At 43.5% G+C, this 22,753-nt stretch overlaps 1 protein-coding gene across 1 annotated transcript; it reads right to left on the bottom strand.

The window, feature by feature from the left end:
* Positions 1 to 195: 195 nt before the first annotated feature.
* On the bottom strand, positions 196 to 3,287 carry LOC124695491 (protein RER1A-like). The gene is made up of 3 exons (XM_047228334.1): positions 2,923 to 3,287; positions 1,194 to 1,374; positions 196 to 483 (listed from the first exon to the last, which is right to left on the bottom strand). The coding sequence occupies exons 1-3, from the start codon at positions 3,285 to 3,287 to the stop codon at positions 436 to 438; spliced, it is 594 nt and encodes a 197-aa protein (XP_047084290.1). The 3' UTR covers positions 196 to 435.
* Between the last annotated feature and the right edge of the window lie 19,466 nt (positions 3,288 to 22,753).

The following is a 22,753-nucleotide window of genomic DNA, read 5'->3' as shown; positions in this document are numbered from 1 at the left end:
AGACAGAGAGGTTGATCCACGATCCGACGTAGTCCCTCCATGCATAATCTTGCCGTGGCTTTAGTTTAAATTTAAATTACAATCACCATGACAAGAATTATGGAAAGGGGGAGTACAAAACATACTTGGCAGTTCATAACAAGAGAATACATTAAGCAAATTTTAGAGATCATCTAGGAACTAACGATTGTTCCATTAGCCACAACAGTTTTGATTTGATTTGCATTGCACACGATCCAATAGGTTCATACTTCATAGTAATTGTACAGAAGCTAGCGCTATGCAGAACAAGAGCCACCAACCATTCAACCAATGGCAAAGTCACGAGTTGTACATTCACTGTCAGTAGGTTGTACTAATAAAAACCACCATGCCAGCATATAATCACTGTCGCCTCGTCACAGAAGAGCGAAGCGGGGATTTGGTCTCCAGGTCTCAATCTTTCGATGAACTGGCTCCTGGGCCTCTCTTTCCTCCGTACTTCTGCAATTGGAATTGGGGAAAAAGTTTAGTGAACCGAAACGTGGTATGTTACTGAATTATGAAGTGCAGATTGATGGCTTTTGACCAGTCCTAGGGTGGATATCCTGGCATGATGTTAAACACTTGACCTCATAATGAAGATTGCTAATACATGGTAGACCAATATGTTAACTTATAGGGAGCCAATAATCGCATGCAAGGCCTTGTTTGGTATGAGTAATAGAGTATTTTTAGGGATCTGTGTGGATTAGTCCTAAAAGCCTGCTTGGTTCTAGTGTATCGGGCCTGTTTTATCCCCACTTTTCCCCCCGAATTCCCCAAACCTAGTGTGTTTTCTCCAATATCCAATACACTACCTCTCCCTAGTGGATTGAGGATTGGGGTTATATGGGGTTTTGGGTGAAGGTAGTGGTTTCACCCCAACCCCTATGGGGATAATCCCCACTAATCCCCGCAAAATTTCTAGTAACAAACAAGGCCTAAATGGAAAGTTCAATCAAGATGAGTTAATAAGGTTATATATTATGGTTGCCTCAGGGCACCAATTAGTGCAAGTGACAATGGCAACTGTGCATCAATGATTAATCGGCATTAACATTGTTATGACTGACTGGTATGTTTTTAGAAAATCTTGCAGAAAGCACAGCATAATTAAGTTTGAAGCAGCTGAAAGAAACTAAAAAACTTCGAACCAACTGCAAATCTCTCACCTGCTTCCCCATGCTGAATGGGACATACTTGTATTTGATCATATGTAAAATCTGTCGCTTCATTGTGAGGACAAAGAGCACGATCCAATAGCAGAGCAGTATTGGCCAGAAGACAGGAACATCAAATACCGAGAAGAATGTCATGAAAAAAGCAACACAGAAGGCTTTTGTGATGGCATACCTGAAAGGAGTAGTAGTTGGTTAGTGTACTTTTTGTACATTTGCGCTGCATACAGCATAACAGACAAACAAAGGCCATTGATTGAACCCATAGGCACCAGAAAGCAAAATCTTTAAGCTAGTACAGATTCCATGATATCTAACAGCAGTATCCTGTGTTCCATATTAGCCTACCTAAAACGGAAAAGTCTGATATGAACCTGGGTGCACGTGAACCCAGGTTGGAAATGCATTTTCTAAATGTTAAAAAATTCTGAAATAAAATTAACGGGATACGTACGCATGTTCCATGTGTGCGTAGAAAGTTTCCGCAGAGAAAACACTTTTTTATTTCAGAATCGAAAAAAGACAAAATACGTCACATATATACTGCTATATAGCCCTGCAAAATTTCACTTTTTTGCCGAGGCAAAATAAAAGGTTTTTTCGTCACGAAACTCATGTCCAGGGCACATGTTTGAGATCACCTTTGGAATCATTTTGTGAATCGATTTTTAAAACATGTTTTACATCACAAACGGCACTTTTGAAAAAGTGGGTTCACATGCACCCATGTTCTATCTATTCACTCTCACCTAAAACGTCTTATAATATGGAACAGAGGTCGTATAATTTACTTTGCGATACTCATTCCATGAAAAAATATTGCCACCTCAGCTCCAAAAGCAGCAAATCCATCTTTCCATTGGGCTTGCTAGGGAACATCACTGCCACATAGACGGTTTGTGAACTTAACATGTACTACTTGCAAATTGGAAAGACGTTGATCGTAGAATCTCATCTGAACTTCTGCGCCATACAACAGTGCGACTTCAAACGGAGTAATAAAAATGGAAGGTTAACAACTCTTCACTAGAGAAGTAGCTGAAGTTCACAAGTTGGAGACCGCACGAAAGTACAATAGCCCACCTAGAAAATGCAACATATTCTTTCCAGACTATGGAACCTCAAGTCATTGCGTTAAAAAAAACACCTCAATGCAGAAAGGTGCAAGAGCTCACCAAGAAAATGCAACTGTATCATTTTTGGACTATGCAACCTTAAGTCATTGAGCTACAAAACTTAATTGCACGACACAGAAGTGGAAGAGCTCAGCTGGAAAACGCAACATATGCTTTCCAGACTTCAATTGCACTAGACAAAAGTGCAAGAGCTCACCTAGAAAGAAAATGAGACATACCCTTTTCCAGAATATGCAAACTGTCTCAGGTCATTGCACTACACAGATTTGTCTGCGGTAGCATCTAATATGAGAGGAAACCCGTGAAGCAGGTCAACAAGCAATGCATAGGAATTACTAGCGAAGTACTACAGGTTAGAGCAGTCAAGACTATCCTTTTATTGGTTTTGTTAGTACATGGGTTAGCTGACGAGAGACCCGCAAACCATTTCGCTGGTAGGTGAATCTCGACTAACTGTCCAAAGAAAAGCAGGCGGCTTGGGTTCCAATCAAATCTGGCGCTACCAGAAGAGCGTGATCTCGAATAATCAAACGGGAGCGGGTAAAGACTAGGGAAGAGCGCAGTAGTGGGAGAAGCGGCGTGAATACCAGAACTTGAACTCGGGCAGGCGGCGTATGAAGGGCTTGAACTCGTCGTTGCCGCGGGTGGGCAGCGCGGGCCCCGCGGCGGCGTCGAGCGCGTCCAGCTCCGGGTCGACCATGGGGGAGAGGAAGCCGATGAGGAGGTTGAGCAGGTAGATGCCGAGGCCGTAGGAGACGACGTAGAAGCCCTGCGCGTAGTAGACCCGCAGCGCGTAGACGGCGGCCGCCAGCAGCGTGCCCGCCCACCGCCCCGCCGTGTGCGGCGCCGCCCGGTCCAGGTGGTGCTGGAACGCCCGCGACGCCTCCGCGCGCCACCGCTCGGCGGACGAGGACGGGGAGCCGTTGCCGGTGCCGGCGCCGAGGGGCTCCATGGTGGTCGCCGGTTGGGGATTTTCTTGGGGTGGACGAGCTCGGTCGGTGGGGTGGGCTGGGCTCCGGCTTGCGTGTGACGAGTGGGTCAAGCGCGAGGCTTTCACATGCTGCAAAGTGAAAGGTCTTGGGGCTGGGACACGCGTTCCACACGCACACGCATCACGGTCTAGCCAGCCTCGGGTCGTTTGTTTCTCGAAGAAAAAAAATAAAATTGAACAAAATAATTAGCTTGTCCCGCTGACATGTATGGTCCACTTGTCATATTCATCTTCAGTCTCTTCTCATACTCCGATGAACAGCGCCACCACATCCGGTGAACCGAATCGAGATTAAGCAGGGGACGGTGGAGGAGATCCAGGCGCTACTCCCAGCGCGCTCGACGGGGACATTGGCACACGAACACATGAGAAGATCCAGGCGTTACTCTCAGCACGCGCTCGCTAGGGACGGTGACAGGAGAGCTCCATGTCACGGAGGAAGGCGACGCAGGGGCCGAAAGTAGGCAGCGCCGAAAAGGACTAGCGCGGACGGGGAACATCTCCAGTGCGCGGCCTGTTATTGGCTTCATCCGGCCGATGTAGGTGTAGCCGCTCCAGACGGCAGCCTTTGGTTGCTCCTGACGGTGGCCACTGGTAGCTCCAGACGGCGGCCTTGACAGGGACAGCTCTAGGTAGAGGTCCTCAATGTCGGTCCTATCTAGGGACAATCGTGCAAAGGGTGAGTGGATCTTGACAAGGAGCTTGTGAGAGTGGACGTTGAGGAAGATGGTTCTTACAAGTGGGCTGCACAAGTCAGTGAGAGCGGACTGTAATCCCGATCGGGATTGTAAATTCCCGGTGCGCCAAATAGACCTAGGGTTCGAAATAGACCGGGATTGCTAAGTTTAGAGTGCCAATTTCCGAGATTATGAGTTGGGGGTTCGATTTAGCTTTTGCCTACAAGTTCAGGGTTTATTTTTAACTTTTTTCCTTTCTCGAAACCGGAAATTTGGTGAATTTCTTTCGAAATTTACACAAGATTTATGTATTTCAGCAACACGAGAGGCAATGTTTCAACGAACACACACGGAGTGAAATAATTTAGAGCTGAGACATTGATGTCTACGCACGCTTATATTCTTGTAGACAGTGTTGGGTCTCCAAGTGCAAAAGTTTGTAGAACAGCAGCAAGTTTCCCTTAAGTGGATCACCCAAAGTTTATCGAACTCGGGGAGGTAGAGGTCAAAGATATCTCTCTCAAGCAACCCTGCAATTACAATACAAGAAGGCTTTTGTGTCCCCAACATACACAATACACTTTTCAGGTGTATAGGTGCACTAGTTCGGCTAAGAGATAGTGAAATGCAAATAATATGGATGATTATGAGTTGTAATTGCAATCTAAAATAAAAATGGCAGCAATCAAACATGTAGCATAACTAGTTGTAAGCGGTGTTTCAATGGTTGGAAACAAGGCCTAGGGATTATACTTTCACTAGTGAACACTCTCAACAATGATACCATAATTGAATACTTAGATATTATCACTTAAATATGCTACTCTGAACCACTATCCAGTTTGATAATAAACATAAATTCACTGTGTAGGTTTGCATAAGTGTCGTCGTGGCGAACAGACAGATGCCATGAGATGGCTTAAGTTGGGGCCGAATGGGCGCTAGAGGATTCGGGGGAGGGGTTTTGATCAGATTGGATGAACTTCCGGATGCTTTCTTTAAGGACTTGGCCTAGGCCAGAGGTAGGGGAAGAAAGACACAAGGAAGAACTCTGCTCTAGATCTCTCTATTCCATGATCAAACAAGGTTACAGGTTTTTGGATACAAGGTTGTTCACTCTTTCTCTATTCAGCGTGTGTGCTTACATGCCCGCGAAGGAGCATGCCCCCTCTCCTTATATAGGGGAGAGGGTGGCTTACAGGGGAAGGACCCTAATAAACCCTAATGGCATCTTTGAACAGACAAACTACTTTACAAAGTTACTTTAATCATAGGTGACGCCGGTATCTTCTTTAATCAGGGAGGCTGACGTCCTCCGGATGCTTTCAGCGTCACCTTCTGCTTTGGTGTCAGGGCTTCGTTTAAAGCTACTTTGCTTAGGTCATCCTTGTCCTCTAGCTCTTGAGATGATCTTTGACCAGTCTTGCCTATGTGCTACAGTGTAGCTTATACCGGTAATCCGGTATCTTCTTAGCTCATTCCGGCATACCCCTCCTGGGCATACCGGCATGGACCTCCTTAGCCAAACGTTTAAGTTCACAGTCCGGATTAAACTTTAAACCGGTATCTTGATAGCCCAAACCATCCGGTTTGGCATGCCTTTGGCATACCGGGGGTCATCCCCCCCAACATTAGTCCCCGAAGCTGGTATAGTCCGGTGGATCTTATCCGACGGGCCATGCCAGGTTCCCATCTCCCAAGGTACCGGTTTAATCTTTCCGGCACCCGGATAGAAGTTTCCGGCCTCACTGCCGAACTTCCTCTTTTTCTCCGGATCATTCCGGTATCTTCGACATTTAAACCTTCCTCGGCGAAGTCGAGGATTTCTCGGGTACAGTGCCTGTCAGAGACATGCGCACTGTTTCTGACGCGCTAGTGTCAGGGGTCACTTCCCTTCGACTTCTACGCCAGCATTAAATGCGCCACACCGGATCCCTTCGGCCATTCCGGATCCATGCGGCGACCCTGTGGCTTTCTGATTTACGCGCGTGTATCTCTTCGCCACGTGGCGGCCCACGAGGCGAACCGCCGCGGCCCGGCGGTTTCCAGCCCACTACTTCCTCTTCCTATATAAGGGCAGTGCGGTTCCTCCCCTTCTTCTTCTTCGCACTCACAATTTCCTAGCGCACTCAAAGCCCTTTGCCCTCTGCGCTCTTGCCGCCGTCGTTCGCCGCCAGAGCTCCGTTCTCCGGCGAACTTCCGCAGCGAGGTTACCAAGCTCCGCCGCGCAGAGATCCTCCGCCGCGTCTTCGCTGACGCTTGATGTGCGTGGATGTACACGTCCGTTGGGTACCCCAAGAGGAAGGTGTGATGCGCACAGCAGCAAGTTTTCCCTCAGTAAGAAACCAAGGTTATCGAACCAGTAGGAGCCAAGAAGCACGTGAAGGTTGTTGGTGGAGGAATGTAGTGCGGCGCAACACCGGTGAAACCGGCGCCAACGTGGAACCTGCACAACACAATCAAAGTACTTTGCCCCAACGTAATAGTGAGGTTGTCAATCTCATCGGCTTGCTGAAAACAAAGGATTAAGCGTATCGAGTGGAAGATGGTGTTTGTTTGGAAAGAACAGTAAAAACAAAGATTGCAGTAGAATGTATTCAGATGTAAAAGAATGGACCGGGGTCCATAGTTCACTAGAGGTGTCTCTCCAATAAGATAACTAACATGTTGGGTGAACAAATTACAGTAGTGCAATTGACAAATAAAGATTCAATACATATCAACGATGATTACTATGTGATTTAATCAAGGCATTACGACAAAGTACATAGACCGCTATCCAAGCATGCATCTATGCCTAAATAATCCACCTTCGAGTTATCATCCGAACCCCTTCCGGTATTAAGTTGTAAACAACGGATAATTGCATTAAGTATGGTGCGTAATGTAATCAACACAAATATCCTTAGACCAAGCATCAATGTTTTATCCCTAGTAGCAACAACACATCCACAACCTTAGAACTTTCTCATCACTTGTCCCAGATTAAATGGAGGCATGAACCCACTATCGAGCATAATTACTCCCTCTTGGAGTTACAAGTATCAACTTGGCCAGAGCCTCTACTAGCAACGGAGAGCATGCAAGAATCATAAACAACACATATATGATAGATTGATAATCAACATAACATAATATTCTATATTCATCGGATCCCGCCAAACACAACATGTAGCATTACAAATAGATGATCTTGATCATGTTAGGCAGCTCACAAGATCTAAACAATGATAGCACAAGCGGAGAAGACAACCATCTAGCTACCGCTATGGACCCATAGTCCAAGGATGAACTACTCACGCATCAATCCGGAGGCGGTCATGATGATGTAGAGCCCCTCCGGTGATGATTCCCCTCTCCGGCAGGGTGCCGGAGGCGATCTCCTGAATCCCCCGAGATAGGATTCGCGACGGCGGCGTCTCTGGAAGGTTTTCCGTATCGTGGCTTTCGGTACAGGGGTTTTCGCGACGGAGGCTTTAAGTAGGCGGAAGGGTAGGTCAGGGGGCGTCACGAGGGCCCCACACACCAGGGCCGCGCGGCCAGGGGCCAGGCCGCGCCGCCCTGTTGTTTGGCCCCCTCGTGGCCCCACTTCGTCTCCCTTTCGGTCTTCTGGAAAGCTTCGTGTAAAAATAGGCCCCTGGGCGTTGATTTCGTCCAATTCCGAGAATATTTCCTTACTAGGATTTCTGAAACCAAAAACAGCAGAAAACAAGAATCGGCACTTCGGCATCTTGTTAATAGGTTAGTGCCGGAAAATGTATAATAATGCTGTAAAGTATGTATAAAACATTCAAATATTGTAATAAAAGTAGCATGGAATATAAGAAATTATAGATACGTTTGAGACGTATCAAGCATCCCCAAGCTTAGTTCCTACTCGTCCTCGAGTAGGTAAACGATAACACAAATAATTTCTGAAGTGACATGCTACCAACATAATCTTGATCAACATTATTGTAAAGCATATGAGATGAATGGAGTGATCTGAACAAAAGATTGCTAACAAAGATAATGACTAAGCAAATGAATCATACAGCAAAACTTTTCATGAATAGTACTTTCAAGACAAGTATCAATAAGAGTTGCATAAGAGCTAACTCATAAGCAATAAATTCTAAGTAGAATGCATTGAAGCAACACAAAGGGTGATTAAGTTTCAGCGAATGCTTTCAACTTGTAACATGTATATCTCATAGATATTTGTCAACATAGAGTAATATAACAGGTGCAATAAGTAAACATGTAAGAATCAATGCACACAGTTAACACAAGTGTTTGCTTCTAAGATAAAAATAAGGGATTTCTATTTTCGTGCCCTCGGTTCCTTAGTTGTACTCAGTTTTCCCCAGCTCCTTAGTTTTTCCTCAGTTTTACCCAAACTTTTGTCTGAAACTATCACACGTGATGTAACGGCCAGTTGCCCGACGGTTGACCGTTATCTTCGACTAGTGGGGCCACGTAGAGCCCGCAAAGACACGTCGGACCATCCATCTTTGTTTGACCGTAAGCATCGCTCGTATCCCCGACCAAAACGCGAACGAGTGGGGCTTCGGTATATCGAATGACAAGTGGGGCCATGACGCTGATACAAGGGGCAATACACGGGTAGGATTAGATTTTTAAATGGAGCTCTACGACGATGGCACGGAGGAGGTGGCATGCGGGGTGCCGAGATGAGATCGACGTCCACAATGAACTGCATGAGGCGAGACCGGACGCATTAGATAGATATGAACTAGACGCGTTTAACCATGCAAAGAAGAGAAGAAATGGTCGACGACATCGAAGACTACGTCAAAACTTTGACTGACCGTGTCGGACACGAACACGAGCAATGTAGAGAAAACTAGTGTCTCTCCTTTCTGGCGTGTATAGGTGGGTGCTAGGAGAGTGTGGTGACGAAGGGAAAGACCTCGCGGCGGTCTGTGGCGTCCAGCATAGCGGGTCGGCGTGGCCGTGCCCACAGCGGCGTGCATGCATGTTCGGCATTGGCATCAGCATGTACGTTCGGCATTGGCCTCGGCGGTATCTCTGGTGTGTCGGTGATCGAATGAGGGGACGGGATTGAGGGTGCATCCCGACGTTGACCTAGCAGTGGCGGCGAGCATAGCCGTTCTGACCATGCCGATATCGGCATCGGCATCGTTTGGAGGCTGTGGTGCTCGAATCAAGTTGGGATTTGTTTTTCTCGTAGGCCAAAATGAATTTGAAACAAGTTTCATGTTGAAGGTTAGGTAACGAAAGTTTGTAACTATCCCAAAATTATACTAGCGCCATGGTGAGGTTCTTTTTGATAGAGCTATACGGTTGGGCAAACTTTTTTGACACTTTTTAGATAGGGTTCCTTGTTGTTACACGTATGGCATCATGTATGGAAAATTTGTGGTCATTTGGAGATGTTCGAAAAAATCACTTTGCTTAAGCGCATGCCGTTTCGTCTCGCTGAAACCAGCTTTTCTAACAAGGTGATTTTTTCTACCTTCTCTAAATAACCTCAAATTTCATACAGCTGATCTTCTATACATAGATAGATAGATTGTTTCGTTTTTACATTTTTCGAACTTTTTATTTCCCTTTATAATACCCAATTGATTTTCGGGTCAAAACCTCGAAAAACAAGCATCATGTATGGCATCATTTCACCCTAAATTTCAAATTTTCTGAAACTTTCCCTTTTAGATATTCCTTGTTGTTATAGGTATGCCATCATGTATGCCAAACTTGGTTAGGTCTCACTGAAACCAGCTTTTGTAACAAATTAGGTGATGGTTTATCATTTTTTTTGCGTGAAAAGTAATGGCTACAACAAATTGTTGATGGTTTATCATTTTTTGCGTGAAAAGTAATGGCAACAACAAATCGGTGATGGTTTATCATTTTTTTGCGTGAAAAGTAATGGCTACAACAAATTGTTGATGGTTTATCATTTTTTTGCGTGAAAAGTAATGGCAACAACAAATCGGTGATGGTTTATCATTTTTTTGCGTGAAAAGTAATGGCTACAACAAATTGTTGATGGTTTATCATTTTTTTGCGTGAAAAGTAATGGCAACAACAAATCGGTGATGGTTTATCATTTTTTTTGCGTGAAAAGTAATGGCTACAACAAATTGTTGATGGTTTATCATTTTTTTGCGTGAAAAGTAATGGCAACAACAAATCGGTGATGGTTTATCATTTTTTTTGCGTGAAAAGTAATGGCTACAACAAATTGTTGATGGTTTATCATTTTTTTGCGTGAAAAGTAACGCCTAAAATAGTTTATAATTTTTAGCGCGTGAAAAATAATACGAGAAAACCGCCCTTCGACATACTTAGAGGGTGGAAGCTAATTAACCGCCAACGAGAGAGAGAGAGGGGGTTATCCTGCCCGTTTCCTATATCATACGATCAACGGTCGGCGGGCACGATCCGCGTGACATGGGCTAGACCAATCGGGGCGATGATGCACGTCTGCGAGAATTTGTGAAGAGAGAGGGCAAAGCCGAGTACTATCAAGAAACCAAGGGCACTCGAGTAGTAAACAGGACTAAGGGATTCAAATTTGAGATTTGAAAAATGGAAAATGTGTGTTTTGTACAATGAAACCCATCTTGGCCTACCTCAAACTATTTGCAATACCAATATACATCGAGTGTGAGAATTGTGGCCTCATTTAGACAAAGTATGATTTGGGGGAAGTCTGTTTTGGGAAGGGCTTGTTGTGGAAAACCATGCACCTTCATAGCTACTAGGTGATTTGAGAAGTGGCAATTTGTGATAAAACTTGATTTATCTATGATTTATCTATGATTTGAGAAGTGGCAATTTGTGGTAAAGACTCCATGAGTAAGTGCCACTCTTTTTAGGATTTTTTTGCACATTAAATGACTCATTTAACTAGTTAATCCCATTTGTTGACTCTCTGTTGACCAGCCACTTGAGGGTAAAGCTGAGTATATTGCACTAGCCGATATTAGCACTCGAGGGGAAAATTGAGCACACAAAAAATGCTAGTATAAGACTCGAGGGTATACCTGAGTATATCTAAATTTCCGGGGTTAGACTCGAGGACACGTGCAATTGTTGACGCGTAGACGCGGGTCGCGGTGGAGAAGTCGAGACGTGCAATCGTGGACGCGTGTCGCGTTGCGGAAGTCCAAGACGTGCAGACGTGCACCGGTGCACGCGTAGGACGCGGGTCGCATTAACCACCCCTCGCCTTTATAGACGCCTCCTCGCACTCTCTCTGTCACTCTCACTCGCTCACGCATCGCCAACTCTCTCACGTCCCATCATCTTCTCCAAAGCAAAAAACCCTCTCCCTCTCCCTCTTCCTCTTCCTCCGCCGTAGAGATGGACAAGGAGAATGCCAATCCCATCGTCGAGGTGGGCTCAAAGCACGACGCCTCCATCTTCGGCGCCGTCCCCTCTACGGACGACGACGCCTCCGCCGCCGCCGCCGTCGCCGGTGCATCGGACGCTCGCTGCCGCCGGTGGCGGTCGAGATCCCGGCGGGATGGGTCGACCCCTACGACCCCGTGCCGTACGTCCCGCCCCGAACCCCTACGACACCTCCCTGGAGGACCCATGGAACGAGGTAACTACGGTTTGCTTCCTTTTTTGTTCCCCATTCCTTTTTGAACCCTATTTTTGCTGGTGTAGATGGATCTGTAGATGGATGAGTATTGGGCTAATATTTGCGCCGATTTTATTCCATTTTGTTTTGATCACTTCTTGATTTCGTTTAAGATTTGGGGTTCGGCTGTTCGGTTAATTTATGCAAGTAATATTGGATCTCAATCGGTTAATTTATGCAAGTAATCATGGGATCTCAATCGGTTATTTTATGCACTAATCAAAAGATATCAACCGTTTAATTTTGCAAATAATCTCGAATGTGTTCAAGTTTAGATCTAGTTCAGATCTAGAATCCGTTTCTTTGCCTATGATGAATGGTTGGGCACAAATTTTTACAGGGAGGGTTCAGCGAACCATTGTCTGTGTACAAATCTATTGTGCATGAGCTTTAGTTCGCTAACACCTTCCCCGTAGATATATAATCATGTCCACTCTAACCGAGGCTGACTCGTTTTTCTTAACTTTGTTATCATGTACGTTAGTCATCGTTGCAACTCATTCACTAGTTTCTGTTTGATATGGATCGGATGTTCGGCGGCGACGTCGGCGGCGACGAAGAGGAGGAGGACGTCAAGACTCGCCAGTCCTGCGGAGGCTGCGGAGTCGGCCGATACATCTCCTACTTCGCCAAGGAGGTGTACGGTGCCCCTTCGCACCGGGAGACTCGGCGCCACGGACTTCAACTGCCTCGTCACGCATGCTGAGAACATCAGCAACACCTTCCCCAACGTCGGCACGACGGTGAACGTCCACTCCTTCCGCGCCAAGCACGGGCGCTCGGCATGCACCTCCGCAGCTTGCAGCGGGTGGAGATCTCCGCCGGCCGCATGCCTCCGCTCAAGCCCAAGGCTCCCAAGGGGAGCAAGAGCAACAAGTGGAGGCGAGCTAGATGGGGTAGGCGGAGTCCACCGGACGTGTCTGCTCGCTGCTGCTTGCCTCCTAGTTTGTTGTTGGGATCCCTTTGTTGTTAGCTAGGGATCCCTTGTTGTTATGTTAGTATGATGGTGCTCGTGAAGAACCTCGTTACTATGTTGGCTGCTGTGTATGCAGCCTATTATCTATCCATATTATCTAGGGATTATCTATCCCTAGTCTACTATATTTTGTTGGCCGTACTTAGTTTTCTTGATTTACTATGATCGTGAATTTATCGTACATTATCCTGGAGATTTGCTTCTAGATTTAACTACATACATATGGACCGGAGGGAGTACTAGATTTGCTGCCATATTGGGCAAACAACGAGGGCCAAAAGGCACAAATAATTGAAGAAAGTCAGAAATGCAAGCTTCTCTAGATTTTATACTAATTTGGTGAAAAGGACGAGAGAGAAAGAGGGGAAAAAGGTGCACTTAATAATGCCAATTTTGGGCCGAGAGAGACGGAACCCAGCTCCTGCTCACGTGCAACCAAACGCTTCTCGTCCCGTCCCACGCGGTCCCTTTCTACCAGCCCCACGCGACGCGGGCCCACACGACGCGGCCCCACACGACGCGGCCCCACACGTGACGAACGGTCAACTAAACGGGAATCCCGCCTTCGAGTTGCTTCGCGGGTTTCAGACAAACGTTTGGGGGTAAAACTGAGGAAAAACTAAGGAGCTGGGGAAAACTGAGTACAACTAAGGAACTGAGGGCACGAAAATAGAAATCCCTAAAAAGAAGTGGGTAAACTGACTCAACATAAAGTAAAAGATTGGCCCTTCACAGAGGGAAGCATGGATTACTATTATTGTGCTAGAGCTTCTTTTTTGAAAACATAGAAACAATTTTGTCAACGGTAGTAATAATTCATATGTGCTATGCATAATACTTCCTACAAGTTGCATGTCTCATGCATAGAGTACTAATAGTGCTCGCACCTTGTCCTACTTAGCTCGGAAACACGGATTATCATCACATGACATATGCTTCAACCAAGTGTCACAAAGGGGTGCCTCTATGCCGCCTGTACAAGTGTCTAAGGAGAAAGCACGCATTGGATTTCTCGCTTTTGATTATTCTCAACTTAGTCATCCATACCGGGACAACATAGACAACTAATAATGGACTCCTCTTTTAATGCTTAAGCATTCAACAACAGTTAATATTCTCATAAGAGATTGAGGTTGTATGTCCAAACTGAAACTTCCACCATGATACATGGCTTTAGTTAGCGGCCCAATATTCTTCTCTAACATATGCATACTCAAACCATTTGATCATGAAATCCACTTACTTCAGACAAGACGAACATGCATAGCATCTCACATGATATCCAACAAAGATAAAGTTGATGGCGTCCCCAGAAAACATGGTTACCGGTCAACAAGCAACTTATAAGAATTAAGACACATAACTACATATTCATCACCACAATAGTTTTTAAGCTATTTGTCCCATGAGCTATATATTGTAGAGGTAAAGGAATGAAATTTTAAAGGTAGCACTCAAGTAATTTACTTTGGAATGGCAGAAAAATACCACATAGTAGGTAGATATGGTGGACACAAATGGCATGGGTTTTGGCTCAAGGTGTTTGGATGCACGAGAAGCATTTCCTCTCGGTACAAGGTTTGGGCTAGCAAGATTATTTGAAGCAAACACAAGTATGAACAGTACAGACAAAACTCACACAAGAACATATTGCAAGCATTATAAGGCTCTACTACTGTCTTCCTTGTTGTTCAAACACTTTACCCGAAAATATCTAGACTTAGAGAGAACAATCATGCAAACCAAATTAAACAAGCTCTACAGTAGTTCTTCATTAATAGATTAAACTACATGATGCAAGAGCTTAAACATGATCTAATGAGAGCTCAAACAATTGCCAAATTTCCAAACCATATGCAGCATTTTCCAATTCCAACCAAATAGCAATCTAACGAAGCAATTAGACTTCGCCATGAACATTAAAGCACAATTAAGAACACAAGTGTTCCATATGAAAAAGCGGAGCGTAATATCTCCAATATAAGAGTGGTGGGATCCAACTTTATTCAAACCAAAAATAAAAGCAAACCGACGCTCCAAGTAAAGAACATAGGAATGTGACGGAATAAAAATATAGTTTCACTAGAAGTGACCTGATAATGTTGTCGATGAAGAAGGGGATGCCTTGGGCATCCCCAAGCTTAGATGCTTGAGTCTTCTTAAAATATGCAGGGATGAACCACCGGGGCATTGATACGTCTCCAACGTATCGATAATTTCTTATGTTCCATGCTACTTTATTGATGATACCTACATGTTTTATGCACATTATATGCCATATTTATGCATTTTCTGGAACTAACCTATTAACAAGATGCTCGAAGAGCCGATTCTTGTTTTTACTCGTTTTTGGTTTCGAAATCCTAGTAAAGAAATATTCTCGGAATTGGACGAAACTTTCGCCCAGGGTCCTATTTTTGCACGAAGCTTCCAGAAGACCGAAGACCTAACGAAGTGGGGCCACGAGGCGGCCAGAAGGGAGGCCGGCGCGGCCCAAGCCCTGGCCGCGCCGGCCTACCTCCTGGGCCCCTTGTGTGGCCCCCCGCGTTGACCCTCCGCCTACTTAAAGCTTCCGTCGCGAAACCCCCAGTACCGAGAGCCACGATACGGAAAACCTTCCAGAGACGCCGCCGCCGCGAATCCCATCTCGGGGGATTCGGGAGATCGCCTCCGGCACCCTGCCGGAGAGGGGATTCATCTCCCGGAGGACTCTTCATCGCCATGATCGCCTCCGGAGTGATGAGTGAGTAGTTCACCCCTGGACCATGGGTCCATAGCGATAGCTAGATGGTCGTCTTCTCCTTGTTGTGCTTCATTGTTGGATCTTGTGAGCTGCCTAACATGATCAAGATCATCTATCCGTAATACTATATGTTGTGTTTGTCGGGATCCGATGGATAGAGAGTACTATGATTATGGTGATTATCAATCTATTGTTTATGTGTTGTTTATGATCTTGCATGCTCTCCGTTATTAGTAGAGGCTGCGGCCAAGTTTTTGCTCTTAACTCCAAGAGGGGGTATTTATGCTCGATAGTGGGTTCATGCCTTCATTGAATGCGGGATCGTGACGATGAGGTTCTAAGGTTGTGATGTGCTTGTTGCCACTAGGGATAAAACATTGATGCTATGTCTAAGGATGTAGTTGTTGATTACATTACGCACCATACTTAATGCAATTGTCCGTTGCTTTGCAACTTAATACTCGGAGGGGGTTCGGATGATAACTCTGAAGGTGGACTTTTTAGGCATAGATGCGGTTGGATGGCGGTCTATGTACTTTGTCGTAATGCCCAATTAAATCTCACTATATTTATCATATCATGTATATGCATTGTTATGCCTTTCTCTATTTGTCAATTGCCCGATCGTAATTTGTTCACCCAACATGCTTTATCTTATGGGAGAGACACCTCTAGTGAACTGTGGACCCCGGTCCTATTCTTTACATAGCATACAATCTACCGCAATTGTGTTTTACTGTTTTCTTTGCAAACATCTTCCACTCGATACGTTTAATCCTTTGTTACTGACAAGCCGGTGAGATTGACAACCTCACTGTTTCGTTGGGACAAAGTACTTGGGTTGTGTTGTGTAGGTTCCGCGTTGGCGCCGGAATCCCGGTGTTGCGCCGCATCACATTTCGCGACCATCAACCTTCAACGTGCTTCTTGGCTCCCTACTTGGTTCGATTAAACCTTGGTTTCTTTCCGAGGGAAAACTTGCTACCGTGCGCATCATACCTTCCTCTTGGGGTTCCCAACGAACGTGTGAGTTACACGCCATCAAGCTCTTTTTACGGCGCCGTTGCCGGGAGATCAAGACACGCTGCAAGGGGAGTCTCCACTTCTCAATCTCTTTACTTTGTTTTTGTCTTGCTTTATTTTATTTACTACTTTGTTTGCTGCACTAAAACAAAACACAAAAAAATTAGTTGCTAGTTTTACTTTATTTACTGTCTTGCTTTCTATATCGAAAACACAAAAAAAATTAGTCACTTGCATTTATTTTATCTAGTTTGTTTTATTTACTGTTGCTAAAATGGCCAACCATGAAAATACTAAATTGTGTGACTTCACAAATGCAAATAATAATGATTTCCTATGCACACCTATTGCTCCACCTGCTACTACAGCAGAATTCTTTGAAATTAAACCCGCTTTACTGAATTTGGTCATGAGAGAACAATTTTACGGTGTTAGTTACGATGATGCTTGCTGCCCATCTCAATAATTTTGTTGAACTTTGTGAAATGCAAAAGTATAAAGATGTAGATGGTGATATTATTAAATTAAAAGTGTTTCCTTTCTCGTTAAGAGGAAGAGCTAAAGATTGGTTGCTATCTTTGCCTAAGAATAGTATTGATTCATGGACTAAATGCAAGGATGCTTTTATTGGTAGATATTATCCTCCCGCTAAAATTATATCTTTGAGAAGTAGCATAATGAATTTTAAGCAATTAGATACTGAACATGTTGCTCAATCATGGGAGCGAATGAAAACTTTGGTAAAGAATTGCCCAACCCATGGGTCGACTACTTGGATGATCATCCAAACCTTCTATGCAGGATTAAATTTTTCTTCGCGAATTTATTGGATTCAGCTGCTTTGGAGGTACCTTTATGTCCATCACATTGGGGGCAGCTACAAAACTTCTTGATGATATGATGATAAATTACTCACGAATGGCACACGGAAAGAGCTCCACAAGGTAAGAAGGTAAATTCCGTTGAAGAAACCTCTTCCTTGAGTGATAAGATTGATGTGATTATGTCTATGCTTGTGAATGGTAGATCTAATGTTGATCCAAATAATGTTCCTTTAGCTTCATTGGTTGCTCAAGAAGAAAATGTTGATGTGAATTTCATTAAAAATAATAATTTCAACAACAATGCTTATAGGAACAACTACGGTAATAACTATAGGCCATATCCTTACGCTAATGGTAATGGTTATGGTAATTCTTATGGGAATTCTTACAATAATAATAGGAGTGTACCCTCTGGTCTTGAAGCCATGCTTAAAGAATTTATTAGTACACAAGCTGCTTTTAACAAATCTTGTTGAGGAAAAGCTTGATAAAATTGATACTATCGCTTCTAGAGTTGATAGACTTGCCTCCGATGTTAATCTTTTAAAATTGAGAGTTATGCCTAATAATGATATTGATAATAAAATTACTACTACAGCAAATGCCATCCAAGTTAGAATTAATGAGAATATAAGATTAATGGCTGAACTGCGTGCTAGGTGGGATAGAGAAGAAAATGAAAAACTAGCTAAAGAGAATAATGTAGCTAAAGTTTGGACTATTACCACCAGTAGTAATGCTAATTCTTCACATGTTGCTGCACCTCCTACTATCAATGGTAAAATAATTGGTGTTGGCAATGTTTCTACTCCTAGTGCAAAGCGTACAAAAGCTGCTCGAAATTGCTAAAGCTGCTTGAACTCGCTTGTGATAAAACTGCTGAAATTTTTTCCAACCTTGGGAACAATGATCCCATTGCTGTAGCTCATAATGATTTAGATTTTGATGATTGCCACATCTCTGAAGTTATAAAGTTCTTACAAAAACTTGCTAAAAGTCCTAATGCTAGTGCTATAAATTTAGCCTTTACAAAACATATTACGAATGCTCTCATAAAAGCTAGAGAAGAGAAACTAAAACTTGAAACTTCTATTCCTAGAAAGTTAGAGGATGGTTGGGAGCCCATCATTAAAATGAAATTCAATGACTTTGAATGTAATGCTTTATGTGATCTTGGTGCAAGTATTTCGTTATGCCTAAAAAGATTTATGATATGCTTGACTTGCCACCATTGAAGAATTGTTATTTGGATGTTAATCTTGCCGATAATGTTAAAAAGAAACCTTTGGGGAGGATTGATAATGTGCATATTACGGTTAACAATAACCTTGTCCCCGTTGATTTTGTTGTCTTGGATATCGAATGCAATGCATCTTGTCCAATTGTGTTGGGAAGACCTTTTCTTCGAACTGTTGGTGCTTCGTTATTGATATGAGGGAAGGTAATATTAAATATCAATTTCCTCTCAAGAAAGGTATGGAACACTTCCCTAGAAAGAGAATGAAGTTGCCTTTTGACTCTATTATTAGAACAAGTTATGATGTTGATGCTTCTACTCTCGATGTTACTTGATTTGCACTTTCTGCGCCTAGCTGAAAGGCGTTAAAGAAAAGCGCTTATGGGAGACAACCCATGTTTTTAACTACAGCAATTTTTGTTTTGTTGAGTCTTGGAAGTTGTTTACTACTGTAGCAACCTCTCCTTATCATGTTTTTGTGCCAAGTAAAGTTTCTATGTCAAAGTTGATGTTATATTTGGGATTGCTGCGCAGAAACAGCATTGCTGTCTGTCACGAATCTGGGCACAATTCTCTGTAGAAAATTCGAAAAAATCTGCCAATTTACGAGCGTGATCCTCAGATATGTACGCAACTTTCATTAGTTTTGAGTTTTTCCATTTGAGCAAGTCTGGTGCCATCTTTAAATTCGTCTTTACGGACTGTTCTGTTTTTGACAGATTCTGCCTTTTATTTCGCATTGCCTCTTTTGCTATATTGGATTTATTTCTTTGATCCACTAATGTCCAGTAGCATTATGCAATGTCCAGAAGTGAAAATAATGATTGTGTCACCTCTGAATGTGTGAATTATTAATCGTGCACTAACCCTCTAATGAGTTTGCTTGAAGTTTGGTGTGAAGGAAGTTTTCAAGGGTCAAGAGAGGAGAATGATATACTATGATCAAGAGGAGTGAAAGCTCTAAGCTTGGGGATGCCCCGTGGTTCACCCCTGCATATTTTAAGAAGACTCAAGCGTCTAAGCTTGGGGATGCCCAAGGCATCCCCTTCTTCATCGACAACATCATCGAGTTCCTCCCCTGAAACTATATTTTTATTCAATCACATCTTGTGTTCTTTACTTGGAGCGTCGGTTTGTTTTCGTTTTTGTTTTTGTTTGAATAAGATGGATCCTAGCATTCACTTTGTGGGAGAGAGACACGCTCCGCTGTTGCATATGGACACATGTGTCCTTAGGCTTTACTCATAATGTTCAAGGCGAAGTTTCTTCTTCGTTAAATTGTTATATGGTTGGAATTGGAAAATGCTACATGTAGTAATTCTAAAATGTCTTGGATAATGTGATACTTGGTAATTGCTGTGCTCATGTTTAAGCTCTTGCATCATATGCTTTGCACCCATTAATGAAGAAATACATAGAGCTTGCTAAAATTTGATTTGCATATTTGGTTTCTCTAAGGTCTAGATAATATCTAGTATTGAGTTTTGAACAACAAGGAAGACAGGTGTAGAGTCTTATAATGTTTACAATATGTCTTTTATGTGAGTCTTGCTGCACTTGTTCATCCTTGAGTTTGCTTCAAATAAACCTTGCTAGCCTAAACCTTGTATCGAGAGGGAATACTTCTCATGCATCCAAAATCCTTGAGCCAACTACTATGCCATTTGTGTCCACCATACCTACCTACTACATGGTATTTCTCCGCCATTCCAAAGTAAATTGCTTGAGTGCTACCTTTAAAATTCCATCATTCACCTTTGCAATATATAGCTCATGGGACAAAATAGCCTTAAAAACTATCGTAGTATTGAATATGTACTTATGCACTTTATATTTTATTAAGTTGCTTGTTGCGCGATAACCATGCTTCTGGGGAATGCCATCAACTATTGTTGAATATCATGTGAGTTGCTATGCATGTCCGTCTTGTCTGAAGGTCTATCATTTTAGTGGTTGGAGCATGCAAAATTGTTAGAGAAGAACATTGGGCCGCTAACTAAAGCCATGAACCATGGTGGAAGTTTCGGTTTTGGACATATATCCTCAATCTCATATGAGAACAATAATCATTGCTACATGCTTATGCATTTAAGAGGAGTCCATTATCTGTTGTCCATGTTGTCCCGGTATGGATGTCTAAGTTGAGAATAATCAAAAGCAAGAAATCCGAAATGCGAGCATTCTCCTTAGACCTTTGTACAGGCGGCATGGAGGTACCCCTTTGTGACACTTGGTTGAAACATGGCATGCGAAGATCCGGTAGTCCAAGTTAAGTAGGACGAGGTGCGGGCACTATTAGTATACTATGCATGAGGCTTGCAACTTGTAAGATATAATTTTCATAACTCATATGCTTTATTACTACCGTTGACAAAATTGTTTCATGTTTTCAAAATAAAAGCTCTAGCACAAATACAGCAATCGATGCTTTCCTCTTGAAGGACCTTTCTTTTACTTTTATTGTTGAGTCAGTTTACCTATCTCCTTCCACCTAAGAAGCAAACACTTGTGTGAACTGTGCATTGATTCCTACATATTTGCATATTGCACTTGTTATATTACTTTATGTCGACAATATCCATGAGATATACATGTTACAAGTTGAAAGCAACCGCTGAAACTTAATCTTCCTATGTGTTGCTTCAACACCTTTACTTTGATTTATTGCTTTATGAGTTAACTCTTATGCAAGACTTATTGATGCTTGTCTTTAAGTACTATTCATGAAAAGTCTTTGTCATATGATTCACTTGTTTACTCATGTCATTACCTTTGTTTTGATCGCTGCATTCATTACATATGTTTACAAATAGTATGATCAAGATTATGATGGCATGTCACTTCGAAATTATCTTTGTTATCGTTTTACACCTTCGGGACGAGCGAGAACTAAGCTTAGGGATGCTGATACGTCTCCAACGTATCGATAATTTCTTATGTTCCATGCTACTTTATTGATGATACCTACATGTTTTATGCACATTATATGCCATATTTATGCATTTTCCGGAACTAACCTATTAACAAGATGCCGAAGAGCCGATTCTTGTTTTCTGCTGTTTTTGGTTTCGAAATCCTAGTAAAGAAATATTCTCGGAATTGGACGAAACTTTCGCCCGGGGTCCTATTTTTGCACGAAGCTTCCGGAAGACCGAAGACCTAACGAAGTGGGGCCACGAGGCGGCCGGAAGGGAGGCCGGCGCGGCCCAAGCCCCGGCCGCGCCGACCTACCTCCTGGGCCCCTCGTGTGGCCCCCGCGTTGACCCTCCGCCTACTTAAAGCTTCCGTCGCGAAACCCCCGGTACCGAGAGCCACGATACGGAAAACCTTCCGGAGACGCCGCCGCGAATCCCATCTCGGGGATTCGGGAGATCGCCTCCGGCACCCTGCCGGAGAGGGGATTCATCTCCCGGAGGACTCTTCATCGCCATGATCGCCTCCGGAGTGATGAGTGAGTAGTTCACCCCTGGACCATGGGTCCATAGCAGTAGCTAGATGGTCGTCTTCTCCTTGTTGTGCTTCATTGTTGGATCTTGTGAGCTGCCTAACATGATCAAGATCATCTATCTGTAATACTATATGTTGTGTTTGTCGGGATCCGATGGATAGAGAGTACTATGATTATGGTGATTATCAATCTATTGTTTATGTGTTGTTTATGATCTTGCATGCTCTCCATTATTAGTAGAGGCTCTGGCCAAGTTTTTGCTCTTAACTCCAAGAGGGGGTATTTATGCTCGATAGTGGGTTCATGCCTTCATTGAATGCGGGATCGTGACGATAGAGTTCTAAGGTTGTGATGTGCTGTTGCCACTAGGGATAAAACATTGATGCTATGTCTAAGGATGTAGTTGTTGATTACATTACGCACCATACTTAATGCAATTGTCTGTTGCTTTGCAACTTAATACTTGGAGGGGTTCGGATGATAACCTCGAAGGTGGACTTTTTAGGCATAGATGCGGTTGGATGGCGGTCTATGTACTTTGTCGTAATGCCCAATTAAATCTCACTATATTTATCATATCATGTATATGCATTGTTATGCCTTTCTCTATTTGTCAATTGCCCGACTGTAATTTGTTCACCCAACATGCTTTATCTTATGGGAGAGACACCTCTAGTGAACTGTGGACCCCGGTCCTATTCTTTACATAGCATACAATCTCTGCAATTGTGTTTCTATCGTTTTCTTTGCAAACATCTTCCACTCGATACGTTTAATCCTTTGTTACGAGCAAGCCGGTGAGATTGACAACCTCACTGTTTCGTTGGGACAAAGTACTTGGAGTTGTGTTGTGCAGGTTCCGCGTTGGCGCCAGGAATCCC

The sequence above is a fragment of the Lolium rigidum genome, chromosome 1 (assembly GCF_022539505.1).
Source record: "Lolium rigidum isolate FL_2022 chromosome 1, APGP_CSIRO_Lrig_0.1, whole genome shotgun sequence".
Lineage (NCBI taxonomy): Eukaryota > Viridiplantae > Streptophyta > Magnoliopsida > Poales > Poaceae > Lolium > Lolium rigidum.
The sequence above is the reverse complement of the archived record's forward strand: the minus strand, read 5'-3'. Positions and strand labels throughout refer to the sequence as shown.